At 59.8% G+C, this 14,272-nt stretch overlaps 1 protein-coding gene across 1 annotated transcript; it reads left to right on the top strand.

Moving 5' to 3' along the window:
• The first annotated feature begins 10,922 nt into the window (after positions 1-10,922).
• On the top strand, positions 10,923-12,762 carry JUNB (JunB proto-oncogene, AP-1 transcription factor subunit). The gene has a single exon (XM_043911337.1). It carries the CDS (start codon positions 11,224-11,226, stop codon positions 12,265-12,267), a length of 1,044 nt encoding a protein of 347 aa, XP_043767272.1. The 5' UTR covers positions 10,923-11,223; the 3' UTR covers positions 12,268-12,762.
• The last annotated feature ends 1,510 nt before the right edge of the window (positions 12,763-14,272 follow it).

Raw genomic sequence — 14,272 nt, 5'->3', positions numbered from 1 at the left:
CAGGCGCATTCACGTCCCTTCCCTTCAGCTGAAAGAAATTCTGCTGTCTAACCACATTATGATCGGAGCCTTTGCGCGGGAGAAAGGCAGGCCATAACATATTCTATGGACTTAGGGAACACTAAAGGATCTTGCCAGTGGAGGGGATTTGATAGTCTTGCTCAAGGGTAGACAAGGGCATTCGGGTCCTAAGTCGAGAGCAGGATAGTTAGTCCTGGGTAGTGAACAGACATATTTGCTTACCCTGGATCCGTCCTTCACTAAGCTTTCCCAGCCTTTTCCCCTCTCTGAGCCTGCGCCTCAGAATCCATTACCGGGCCGGCCTGGTCGCCTCGGCCCACCAGGGGGCGCCCGGACCGCAGGAACGCAGCCTAGAGGCGAAACGACGGGCCTACTCTGAGACCCCTGGGCAGTGAAGAAGGCTTTAAAGGAAAGTGCTAACAGTACTACGTAACAATAAACTCGCAGTCACTATTTATGGAGCGCCTACAGAATGCAGTTCTGCGCTAAGCGATTTAAATATATAGTTGGTTGGAATCTCCACGACTCTAGGTAGCAAGTGCTCTCATAATTCCCGGTGCGCAGGCGAGGAAAGAGGTTCTGGGTGGATCCGGCTTGGGGGGCTGGGAGGCGGGTAAAGCCCCGGCCGGCGTCCTCTGACGCCTGAGTTGCCCTGCAGTCCCTCCCCCGCGGGGCGGGCGAGGTAATGAGTAGTAATTAGAGGTTATTAGCTGTACCCAGAGGGAGGGGCGGGCTCTGCTTTGGGGGTGGGTCTAAGTCTGAAAGGAGGGGAGCGGCTCCCTGCAACCTAGAGTCTGGTTCTGGCGACCCCTGCCCGCCCCCCGACTCCCAGCAGGTTGGGCAGGATGATAACAGCTCCCCTCTTAACACCCCCTCCCTGCATTCCACCCCTTCCCGCAGTATCGCGGGAACACAATCACTCTAGCACAGACTCCAGCTTACAGCCCACTCAGACGCGCGACCGCACACACGCAGGGACCTCGGAGGCTCGTCTACACGCCCACATCCCCTTCCCGAGTCGTTTTCAGTCTCCATCCCCTGGGAGGAGAGCCGAGGGAAGGAGTAGGGAGGAAGGGGACAAGGGCCGGCAGTGCGGGCTTCCGGACTGGGCTTCTTCCGGCGGGCGTGAGAACAACTGCCATTTATCTCCTATCCCGCACCCGTCAGGGAGAGAGAGGGTGCTGCCAATAAGGGGAAACGGGGGATGGGCGGGCTGCCACCTGGCAGACATGGAAGGTGAGCCGGAACTACGGCTGTGACAAGAATGGGAGGCTGGGAATATTTGTGAGAGGATGTAGCCACCCAGTGTTGGGGGACGTGCTGGGACCGCCAAATATTTGGGAGTGGGGTCTCCGATATTTGCAAGACCCGCAGGGATCTTGATGTTTTGGAGGAATCTAAATATCTGGAGCATGGACTTGAATTGTTTTAACGTTGCCGTGATATTGTAGGCGTTATAGATATTCAGGGACCCCAAAATCCCCAGATTTAAAGGAAAGTCTGGGTACCCTCACTTTGAAGGAGTCACAACCCTCCATTTGGGGCGGCAAGGAATCTCATGTTGGAGGGGAGAGGGAGTTCCCTACGGTGGTGGAAAAGAGCAGCAATCCCTATTAATGGAACACAGGGAACCCCGCTGTTGAAAGCATCCGTGTGCCCTCCAAGGAGACCGGTTACAAACCCTCATTCTGAAGCAGGGATCTTTTATTTGAGGAAAAGAGTAAAACCCCCATTTTGATGGAGAGAGCCCCAAAGTTTGGGGAATGCTCTGAAGGCCTCCATTAAGGACAGAGATGCTGGTCGGGGCCAGCAGCCCCCAGCTGGTTTGGGGACCCCACCCCCCTCCTTTCCCCTCTGTTTCCAGGAACAGCTGGGCCCAGCCTGGGCTGTACTGCTGGGAAGCGGGTGAGTCAACCCCTCCCTGTGGCCACAGCTGGACCCCCGCCCGCCCCCTCTGGCCTTCACATCTGGGCAGAGACCCAGTCATGAGAGCTGGGATGGGGACCCTTCAGTTCACACATTTGGAGATGATGCCGCTCCCCTCGGAGAGTGATCACAACCTCAGGGTGGACACCATGCCCCACCCCCATATCAGGAGGGACTCGGTTTTCTACACTCCAGACACTGACATTCTGCCAGGACTCCCATCCTGACCCCCTCCCCTCCCGGTGTCTGTGTATGTATCTCTGAGTCCATGTGAAATGTGTTCACATCTATGTAGATGGGAGATGGTGGGTCTGTGATTGTGTGTGCACAGGCCTGTGTCTGCATAGACCTGTGTCTTGGTGAGTCTTGAGGCCCTGGGAATTTACACAACAGGCTATGTGTGTATGATTTGGTGGTTTTTTTGGAGGAGGGGTGTGCTGCCAGGGACTAGGGCACGTGTTTTTCTTCATGAGACCTTGGTGCTGGTTTAGTCGCTAAGTCGTGTGGGACCCTTGGGACCCCCGTGGACTGTATCCCGCCAGGCTCCTCTGTCCATAGGATTTTCCAGGCAAGAATACTGGAGTGGGTTGCCATTTCCTTCCTGACCCAGGGATTGAACCGGGGTCTCCTGCACTGCAGGCAGATTCTTTATCGACTGAGCTACCAGGGAAACCCTTACTTTGTGTCTATATCCCTATGTCATTCTTTGTGTAAGTAGTGAATGACTGATAATCAGTACTTCAGTATGCCTTTGTTTCTGTGACCGTGTCCTACTTTATGTCATGTGTTTTTCTGCGATAGCATGAGGCTGTCATAGGTGGCCTTGGTTTGCCCATGTCCCCGAAACAGTCCCTGTATGCGGCCTTGTGGGTTTGTCTTACTTTACGTGCCCTAATTGTGATGTACACGGACAGTATGACCATCGAGTCTGTCCCCACAATGTGTCTGTGACTCTACAGTCTCCATGTGAGGGGAGTGGCTGGATGACAACTGGATTCCTGAGGTCCGAGACTTTACCTTTTTGTGTTGATGGTGTGGCTTTATAGGAGTGTCTGTATATGTCACCTGTCTGTGTGTGAAGACGGCCCTGTCTATGTCCCTACCACAAACGGCGTGTGACAGTGTGACCCTGCCCGCATTCGCTGCGGGGCTGGCTGGATTAGTGAAGGTTTGTGCCAACGTGTGGCAGGTGTATCTTGTGTCCGTGTGACACAGTAGATCGGAGAGTTTGTGACCTTGTGGGGGGGGTGTCAAAGTCACACAAGACAGCGTACTTAGCGGAGGCAGAGGCGGTGATGTGCTCCGGGGGTGTCAAAAACCCCGAGCTCCGCTGCTCTGGGCCCCGCTCCCTGCGCTGCGGGGGCGCGTGCGTCGTGCGTGACGTGAGGCACGACGGGGGTCGCTGCCTGCGTGGAGCCCGACGCGGTCGTGCCTGCGCGCGCGGGGAGGGGTGGAAATGGGCTAGTTGCGTGCGTGCGTGCGTGCGTGTGTGCGTGCGTGCGTGCGTGAGTGAGTGCGTGGGCAGCCGCGGGGGTTGGGCGCGCGGGGAAGCGCTGGGCGCAGCCCCACCCTGCCTGGGACAGTTGGGCGCGGGTGAAACCCTGGCAGTGGGGGGTGGGGCGGGACGCGGCGCCGTTAACTCCTTCCTGCCCGACCTGAAACTTGTGGCCCCTCGACAGAGCGCGGGGGCTTCCCCAGTGCTCAGGGACCGTCCCTGACGAGGGAGGAACCCCGCCATCGAGCTGAGAGACCACCCCCCAGTTACCATGGGAACCGGAGCTTCCCGCGCAGCCTGGCGCGTGCTTCCTCCCCCCTCCCGCTCTTCCTCTTAACTCCACAGTCCACCGATAATGGGCTTCCCGCTCCTGATCTCCGGGGAAGGGGCTGGGGTCAGCGAGGCCGGGGCGTGCGTGACTCAGGCCAACTTGAGGGTCCTCTGGCCACAGCAGACTTCGCTCCCCCTTCTCCACCCCGTGACTCACCCCTCGCGGCTTTTCCCCGTGTGTGACTCAAGCCCCTGGGGAGGGGGCTGTGGACTCTGAGACCCCCTTCCAGGCAGTGCGGGCTGAGAACCCAGTACTGGGGCCCTGGAGCCTGAAGGGTGGGGCTCTCCCTCCAGCGAGGGTCGGTGTCTAGTGTTCTCCCTTAGCCATCTCTCACCAAGGTCACTAGAGGCGTTTCCCCCCACCCCAGAATTGGCAGTACCTACCCCACCAAAACCCTCCGGGAACCAAGTCCCCAGCCCCTCCCCCTCAAGCCCACAGGAAGTTTTGGCAGAGCCCGTTGGCGATGAAACGGTTAAAGCCGTTTTCTTATTCATTTCATCCAGGGGCCCCTTTGACTCAGAGCTAGCCAGGCGCCCCCTCGAGCCGGGCCTCGTGGGGGCCTGGGTTCATACTCCCCACACGTACCATTTTTAGAGAGGGGAGGGAAGGCTGTTGGTGAGCTGACTGGGGGTCTTGGGGGTCATGTACAGGGTTGGGTTCAAATCCTGCCTCTCACCTCGTTGCTCCCTGGGTCTCAGTTTCCCCATCTGAAAATGAGGAATCATTTCGAGCAGTTTATTGTGGCATTGTGAGATTAGGTGAATAATAGATGGAACACTTTGTTTCCAGAGCTGGGCACGGGAGCAGAGAGGGGGCTTGGTCGGTAAAAGGACCCAGGCTCCTCCTGTCTCCCAGGCCTGGGTGCCGGGTGCCCAGCAGAAGTGAGTCCTTGTGGGGCAGTCCATGCCCCACCCAGGCGCTCTGAGGCCATAGGGTTCATCCCGTCCACCCCCTGCCCGGGGCAGGCACCCAGGAAGTGAGAGGCGGGGCAGGAATGAGGCGGAACCTGTTGGGCCCGTCGCCTCCCCACCCCCCACCCTCATTCCGGGCCCTCATGCCCCCCCTACATACGCTGTGGCCCCACCCCCACCGCCCTGGACGCCTGGGTCCTGACCCGAGGGTGGCCCAAGGGAGGGGATGTCGGCGGAGACAGCGTCTCGGGAACATCCTGTGGACTCCTGGCTGGACAGACGGGAGAGTCAGCCCCTCCCCGGGCAGGACAGCAGTCGGCTGGGGGCAGAGTAAACACGGCCCAGAGCAGCCAGACTTGGAGGGGCGGCAAGGAGCATACACATACACAGTCACCCCGAGAGAAAGCCAGTCTACACACACAAAACTCCTGTCACCCTGGCCACAGACGGACTGCCAAACGGGGACACACCGACAGGGTCAGACACAAACCTGGGTAAAGATGGCTGTCAAATGCAGACACGGTGACAGGGTAGGCCAAAGAGGAAGACTGAAATGCTGTCAAACACTTGAAAACACTGACAAGCCAGAAGCATAAAGGTAACACAGATAGGTGAACAGATAAGTGCGCTCAGCGTACAGGCAAGATGGACACACCGACAAGCACAAACACAAGGATATTGACATTCAGGTGAGCAGTGCACAGCCTGGCAGACAGCCGCACGTCCACAGGCACCCTGAGACAAATGTGACAGGCCAGAAACACACAGGCAGGACGGACACATGGACGCAAGTGGGCCACACAGGCATGTGGATAGACTCAGAGATAAGGGACAGTCACTTTCAGCGTAAGTGCCCCAAGAGGTGCACAAGAGATGTTCAGACACAATGTTAGATCCTGACACACCGGAGAAGGCCACAAAGGCATACATGCGCGCACACACTAGCAAGATCACCAACTCAAAAAGATAACTCAGAGGTGAAGGAGACAATCATAAACGTATGAAGAGAAGGACAGGAAGGACACGTACAGACCATGACAGACAGCCCCAGCCACCATCCCTCCACAACACACACACAGTTGCACATATACTCAGACAAGCTCTGAGGACACCAGAAATCAGCCTTATAGATACACACTACCTCACTGGTAACACATACATCAGACCCTCTGACAGACTGGGCATATGAAAGCGGACAGACTGACATATTCTCAGACATGGTCTGGCCAGATAGTCACACCCAACCCAGAGAAGCATGGACAGGCCCCAGTCAGATATTCATTAACAACGTTGGCACAAGGACACCCTGACAGAACCTGTTGGCTAACACATGCACACATACACACCAGCCACAGAACCCACATGGACACACACACACAGATGGTCACAGACACACACCGGCCATGGACCTCACACACAGACCTCACACAGGCAAGCCATGGACCTCACACACACACACACATACACGTACAGACCAGACACAAATAGATTAGCAGTAAGAACTCCAGAACAACCTAGACTCCTGTATTCAGGCCAGCCACAATACAACCTATCATATAGCCCATACACATACACACAGACACTCACCCCCCTTCCCCACCCCATCCCCCCACCAAAGCAGACAGGCCCTACACACCCCTGCAGGGTTGGGCCAGCACACAGACACATGCCTTGAGAAGACAGACTTCACACACTCTCACACGCCCTGACAGGCCAGCCACACACAAACCCACAGCCAACCACACACACGCGCGCCCCTGAACCATGATGAGGTACTGTGGGGTTCTGGGCTTGCCAGCCCTTCTCTACCCCCACCCAGAGATCCTGGCGCTTACTCTCTCCAAACACCTCCCCCCACCCCCCTCCCAGACGGCTCTTTGTCACTTCCCCTAGGAGGCCCAGCTCAGCAGCCTAGGTCCCTGGTGGGGTGTGGGCCTGTTTTCTCAGCACATCCGCTATAAATGGGGCACCCGGGATTGCAGCCATGCTCAAGCCCCCCAAGACCTCGCCAGCAGTGGGGGGGTGGGGGTGGGCCAGAAAGTCTTGTGGGAAACTCCCCTCATGCCCAGCTTAGTCAGCCTGAGGACAGACTCTCCTTCCTGCTTCCAAGAAAACCGAGCTACTTCCTCCCCAGGAGAGGGATAGGGACCCCCCAAACCACAGAGGTGAGGGAGGGATGCAGCTGGCAAGCTAGGGGTTCCTGGGGGAGGGCCTCCATGATTCTCAGCCTCTTCCTGCCAGCTGCCTGTCCACACCCAGGGGCAGGGACAAGGGAGCCTGGGTGCTATGACTTGCGGGTTCTCGCCCTGGCCTGCCCACTGGCTGACTCACAGGCAGCCCCCAGCCCAGTTTCCTGGTGAGGGCCCTGCCGGCCAGTGGGGCCAGGGTGGAGGGGGGTCACCAGGCTATTTATAAGAAGGAGAAGTCCCTCCTGCCAAGGCCAAAAGCCCCAGAGAGACCCATGGGTGGGGGTGGGTAAACTTCCTCCTTATCCAGTCCCCCAGGTCCCGGGCCCCTGGGCATGAGGAAAGCCTGGGCACAGTCTCCTTAGGCAGATGCTGGTTTGAAGCCCATGGCCTGGGCAGTACCCGGCTGCTAGTCTGGGCACCCAGTGCAGACAGAGGAGGGGGCTATCCTCACACCCTCCTCACGGGGCTGGCCTTGGCGCCAGTGGGGCGGCATGAGGGGGTGGTGCCCAGGCCACAAGGGTGAGACTGGCAGGGGCCTGGAACCGGCTGTACCAGCTCAGCTGGGCCCCCGCCCTCCCTCCTGGCCCAATCCCCACCCCCTGCTCAAACACTCGTGCAGAGAGCATGCTGGTCTTGCCCCCAAACACACCAGCACCCCTCTGTCCTGTTCCCAACCCCCATAAAGGGGACCCTTTATGAAAGGGCCTGCAGAGCTTAGCATACAGTTGGTACTGCATACATGCCTTTCTGATTGTGATTATCTACACAAAAGTGGCTAACACTCTGGAACCAGACAGCTCAGGTTTTAGGTCAACCCCAGGGCTTTGAGCTATGGGACACGAGCCAAGTTCCTTACCTTGCTGTGCCTAAGTTTTCTAGTCTCTTAAAGGGGGCTAATAGCAAATAGCATACATTTCGCTGGGTTGTTGGAAGCAGGCAATGAGTTATTCTATGTAAACCATTTAGAAGAGTGCCTGGTCTATGGTAAGAGCCATATCTGTGTGTGTGTTAGTCACTCAGTGGTGTCTGACTCTTTGGGACCCCAGGGACTGTAGCCCGCCAGGCTCCTCTGTCCATGGAATTCTCCAGGCAAGAATACTGCAGTGGGTTGCCATTTCCTTCTCCTGGGAAGAGCCATATAAGTGTTAGCTATTAAAATAATAATTATTTCTCTGTCTGCTTAAGTGTCTCTGAGTCGTGCTGTCTGTCTGCATGACTCCAACCCTGCAGCTCTCTCTGCCCAAACCCCCACCCCCATACACCCATTTTTCCTTGCTGGGTCCTTGGCCTCCATCTCTACCCTCATTGGGACAGTCTCACCTCTCTCCAGGACTCCCCTGGCATGGCCAGCCTCAGCACTGGTCAGGGCTGACTCACTGTGGCCTCCTGGCCCGTGGGACCTGCAGGTTCGCTTCCTGAGATGCTGCCCTCTGGTCAGACCTGCCCAGCCCCCCAACGCTGCCCGCTGCACCCCCGCAGGGCCCAGCCAGATGTCAGCTGCAGTTATTAGCATGGGCGGGAGACACAGACCTGGCAGCGTGCCTGCCAGACTCAGCGGCCACTGGAATCTCCCTTGAGCCTCGGGCGGGGGAGGGGAGCAGTTCAAGCAAGGGAGGAGGGGAGGGGGGACCCAGGGGTCACAAGGACCCTCCAGAGATGGGGACACCCCCAGCTTCTCGTGGGACCTTCCTCCCCAACGCGCCACTGCTCTGCTGGACTTCCCCAGCCCCCGCAGAGCTGTTTCTCTTTTGCCTTCTTTCGTTTTGCTTCTCTCCTCCACACTTGGTGAACTCTGTGCTTGACCTGTAAAGGTTGGCTAGCCCCTCTCCCCCAGCCTCTCTCTGCCCTAAAGAAACTTCCATCTATCTCCCCAAAGATAGAGGCTTCACTCTCTGAGAGCCTGAGCTCATCTTTGGTTCTAGAGGCTGGTTTCCTATCTGCTTGGAAGTTCCACTTTAAGTCTAAATTGAAGCGTCACCATCTAAACCTTCACTTATTCCTGGGGAAGGGGCTCTGAAAGGGTTCCCTCAGATGAGGGCGACACCTAGGGTGAGGGAATGGATCCCCCTTTAGGTATTCTGCATGGTGAGGAGCCCCCATACTAAAACAGGAGTAGGACCCCTCACCCACATGAGTGAAGGAGGGGGCACCGCAGCCCCTACAGATGTATGTGCCAGACCTCCTGGCAGAAAGTAAGGGCACCCGGCTCGAGGTAAGAGGCAGCCGTGTCAGCCCTCCCAGGCGCCGGGGTCGCCTCGAGGCATTGGCCCGCCCCCTCTTCTCCCGTCCGGCTGGGGGCGAAGTCCGACCCAGGCCCTCGGGCAGGCGGGGACCTGCCAGGCTGGGTCGGGCCAGGCAGGGCCTGGCAGGACGCGGCCTCAGAGCGGCTGGGTGGGGCCGGGCCAGGCGGCCGTGGGGGCCCCGGGGGCGGCGGCCGGGGCTGGTCGGGACTAGCCGTCCGGGGGCCCGGGCGTGCCCTGGGACCTGGCAGATACCGGGGCGGCCGGCTCCTGGCCGGGGCCCCGGGACAGCGCTAGACCCACCCCTTCCTGTGCCCTTATATGGGCGTCGGGGCGAGACTCCGGGGGCCGCCCCGCCCCCAGTCCGGCCGGCGGACTCCCGCCTGTTGCCTTGGCGACCAGACCCCGCTCCCGGGTGGGTCCCCCTCCCTCGGGCCGGTGGAATCGTCCGGGACTGCCAGCCTCCGCCATTCCCTGCGGGCTGCGAGGACTGAACCATTCCTGGGATGGGAATCGGTGACTGGAGACCTCTGCAGCTGGGCTATTTCAGCGCCCCTGGCTTCCTCGGGGGTCGCCTGCTCAGGTTCCTCTTCCGAGGCGCTGAACCCCGCCGGACACAGGGCGGGGCGCCTGGTCCCGTAGGATTCGAGTGACGGAGGCAGGGCCGGGCTCCGTCCCCGGGGGCTGTTGCCACACTTCCTGCCGCGGCGCTCTTTCCCCAGCCTGTTTCTAAGGAAGGAGTGGGGTTGGGCGACCGCGCCCCAGCCGTCGGGCTGGGTCTAGGCACCAGGAGCCGACACGGTGTCGGTCAACCTCAGGGTCACTAGGGGAGGGCTTTGGGGTGGGGAGTATACAGGCACCCACGAGAGGGGGAGCCGATCATGGAAGGTCCCGACCCCTCCTTCTCTCAGGTCTCAACCGGGGACCCTCTCAATATTATCTCAATTCTGAAAGTGTGCCTCGACCCTTCCAATTCTCTCCTTCATTGGGGCTTCGCAGATGACCCCAGTGACCCCCAACCTCTGACAGTATCCCAATCTTCTACCCCACGTATTTTCCTTGCCTCAGTGTACCTCAGGACCCTCACTCACTTTATGCATTTCTAGTTTCTCTCAATTCCTTCCCCTTCCCGCTTGTGGGGGACTCTGTCTCTCTCCGGTGGGCTCCAGGACCCCGACTCATTTTTTGCATAGTGGACCCTCCAACCTCTCCCGGGTGCACTTTTGATCGCTCCTCCTTATTTCACCTGGGTTCAGCTCCTCCTGGGAAAATTCGGTCCCTCAACCCTTCTGTACCTAGGACCCCCACTCAGTTTCTGAGTCAGATGTCTCCTCCCCCGCTTCCCCATCTACCTTGCTTAACCTTCCTGTCTCTCCTTTGCGGGGTCTCTCAGTGTATTCTCAGCCCTCCAGCACCTCTGAAAGACTCCAGATCACTCAGGCCTTTCCGTGTGCATCCCGGGACCACCCCCTCCCCCCAACACACACACACTTGCTCAGTACCAATTCCTCGTATCCCTTATATCGGTGAAATCATCACCCTCCCCGAAACCTCTCCCGGTGTGCCTCGGATCGCCCCAGCACCCCCTTCCTCACGCACCCTAGGGTCCTCTGGCCCCTCCCCCTGCAGGCGCTCCGAGCCACCCAGCCCGTGGCCGCTGTTTACAAGGACACGCGCTTCCTGACAATGACGCGAGCCGCCTCCTCCCCTTCCCCACGCTCCAGAAGGGGGGCGCGGGGGCCTGGCTCGGGCGACAGCCAATCAGAGCGCACTTCCGCGGCTGACAACCGTGGTATAAAGGCTTGTGGCTCTGGCGGAGCGGCCGGGACCTTGAGCACGGCCAGGCCAGCACTGGAGCCAGCAGGGAGCAGGGAGCAAGGGGGAAGCGACGCCAAGAAAAGGAGCGTGCCAGAGAGGGGCAGAAGGGCTCGAGAAGCCGCACAGAGCTTCCTCGCACAGCCTCCGACTGGCCTTTCCCGACCAGTGCCAGCCCTCAGGAACGTTCGTCCAGACACCTGATACAGGCACAGCCGCGGACTGCGCGCGGCTCGCTGCAGCGAGGCCCGGGGCGGCCCCGCAGGGACCCCCTCAGACCGCCCGGGCCGCCCGGATGTGCACTAAAATGGAACAGCCCTTCTACCACGACGACTCATACGCAGCGGCGGGATACGGCCGGACCCCGGGCGGCCTCTCTCTACACGACTACAAACTCCTGAAACCCAGCCTGGCGCTCAACCTGGCCGACCCCTACCGAAATCTCAAAGCACCCGGTGCGCGGGGTCCCGGCCCAGAGGGCAACGGCGGAGGCAGCTACTTTTCCAGCCAGGGTTCGGACACAGGCGCGTCGCTCAAGCTAGCCTCATCGGAGCTGGAGCGCCTGATCGTCCCCAACAGCAACGGCGTGATCACGACGACGCCCACGCCCCCGGGGCAGTACTTTTACCCCCGCGGGGGTGGCAGCGGTGGAGGTGCGGGGGGCGCAGGGGGCGGTGTCACTGAGGAGCAGGAAGGTTTCGCCGACGGCTTTGTAAAAGCGCTGGACGACCTGCACAAGATGAACCACGTGACGCCCCCCAACGTGTCCCTGGGCGCCAGCGGGGGCCCCCCAGCCGGACCCGGGAGCGTCTACGCCGGCCCGGAGCCGCCGCCAGTCTACACCAACCTCAGCAGCTATTCTCCGGCCTCTGCGCCCTCCGGAGGAGCCGGGGCCGCCGTCGGGACAGGGAGCTCCTACCCGACGGCCACCATCAGCTACCTCCCACACGCGCCGCCCTTCGCCGGCGGCCACCCGGCGCAGCTGGGCCTGGGCCGTGGCGCCTCCGCCTTCAAGGAGGAACCGCAGACCGTGCCTGAGGCGCGCAGCCGCGATGCCACGCCGCCGGTGTCCCCCATCAACATGGAAGACCAGGAGCGCATCAAAGTAGAGCGCAAGCGGCTGCGAAACCGGCTGGCGGCCACCAAGTGCCGGAAGCGGAAGCTGGAGCGCATCGCGCGCCTGGAGGACAAGGTGAAGACACTCAAGGCGGAGAACGCGGGGCTGTCCAGCACTGCCGGCCTCCTCCGGGAGCAGGTGGCCCAGCTCAAACAGAAGGTCATGACCCACGTCAGCAACGGCTGCCAACTGCTGCTTGGGGTCAAGGGACACGCCTTCTGAGCGCCCCCTTATCCCCCGTACGGACATTTCCCCAACCTGGACGGCTGGGCGCACGCCTCCCATGGGGCGAGGGGGCAGGCGGTGGGCACTGGCCCTGGGGCCTGAGGACGCTACAAACCACACTGGACTCCTGCTCGCCCGCTCTGCGCCCAGTCCTTCCACCTCAACGTTTACAAGCCCCCCTTCCACTATTTTTTTTTTTTATTTTTTTTTCTGCAGAACTCAATTCATATTGAATATAATATATTTGTGTATTTAACAGGGAGGGGAGGAGGGGGCGATTGCGGCGGAGCTGGTTCCACCGCCCGGTACTCTAGTCCTCGGGGATACTGGGGAGGGGACCCCCGCCCCCTGCCCTCCCCTCTCTGAACCGTACTGTGAAGAAACACGCAGTCGGTTTCTAAAGGATTTATTTTAAGCTTTGTTTATGTGTGAGTTCGTTTATTGTCCTTTTTATTGAATCTATTTAAGTAAAAAAAAAAAGTTCTTTATTAATTTCTGTTGTCTTTTTTTTCAAGCCGGGCGGGCGGAGGGAGGGGAGTACTGGGCAGCCCCCACCCCACGGTTGTTTGTGGCTTGCTCCTGTAACCGTGTCAACCTCGCCAGTTCTGTTCAGGCATCTTGCGTCCTCAGCCCGGGTATCCAACCCTTCTCGCGTCTCCTGATCTCCCGGATTGGAAGGTCCAGGGTGGGTACACAGTCCAGCCACCCCCCCACCCCACCCCCAGCGCCAGGGGACAGGATGCCTGGGGCGAAACGCTCAGCGCGCAGGCGCGGCACCGCCCAGCCGCGCGCTCCGGGGCTTTCCCCGCTGACGCTGCGGAAGCGCTGTCCAAACATGGGCCGATTCTGCCCAGTGACGCGACAGCGGTCTCCGGGCAGATTCCGGGAATCCCCTCCCCCGCTCTGCCGGGCAGGGCTGCGGCGCCGGGAAGGGGGCCGGGATTTTCCCAGGCTGGCTGCTACTGAGGCCCGGAAAGCCCCAGGCCTGGGTCCAGAGCGTCCGCGGTGGGCGGGCCGCGCTCCAGAGCCCCAGGAGCCACCCCAGAGTTTCCCCCATCGGGCTGGCCCCTGGGTCCTGCCCAGCCCACGCCCGCTGCGTTTGACCTGACCCGGGCGAGGGGATGCAGTTGCCTGCGCGTCGTTGCCACCGCGATCCCCTCCCCACCCCCGCCAGGAAGGGCGGTGCCCGCCTGCCAGTTTCCCCTCCCGGGTGCCAGGCCGGGAGCGGGGCGACTGCCAGGTCTGGTCCTGCCGGGGCGGCTACTCGGGCCGCCGGGCGCCGCCGCCGCCCTCGCACGGGGCTGCCTCCCCCGCAGCTAGGACGGGTGGGAGGGCGGCTGGCGAGCCCCGATGGGGATCTGGCTGGCTTCGGAGCTGGAAGCCCCCAGTACAGCAGAGAAAAACACAAACTGAGAAACCAGGCCACAGGGCCTAGGTGCGGTAGAACAGACGCTTCATTAATTTGTTTATAAAATACTGAACAACCCGGTCGTGGAGTCACTAGCTGGACCAGGGCAGACAGACAATAAACAAGCAAACATGATTTGGAGATGGTGGTTAGTGCCAGGAAGAGAAAAAAAAAAAAAAACTGGTCACAATGGTCGTGATGGAACAGGGGAGCTGAGCTGCTTTGGAGAATAAATTGGGAACACGAAACTTTAGTGAGGCGATTTTTCAGCTGACCCCTGAGAAAATCCTGAGTAAGAGAGTTCTGCCAGAGAGAATAGTACATGCAAAGTTTCTGTGGCCAGAACAAGATCAGCCTGTTAAAGAACACCAAGAAGCCACTGTGCTTCACTGGAGTGAACCCACGGAGGTGGAGATGAGGTCAGGGAAGACCACGTAGGGCCTTGTGGAGGAGTATAGATAAAATTCCAAGGCCGAGGACTTCCCTCGTGGTCCAGTGGCTAAGAATCCGCCTGCTGGTGCAGGGGACTCGAGTTTGATTCCTGGTTTGGGAAGATTCCACATGCTGTGGAGCAACTAAGCCAGTGTGGTGTGT

The sequence above is a fragment of the Cervus elaphus genome, chromosome 9 (assembly GCF_910594005.1).
Source record: "Cervus elaphus chromosome 9, mCerEla1.1, whole genome shotgun sequence".
Lineage (NCBI taxonomy): Eukaryota > Metazoa > Chordata > Mammalia > Artiodactyla > Cervidae > Cervus > Cervus elaphus.
This window is presented reverse-complemented; position numbering and strand designations above follow the sequence as displayed.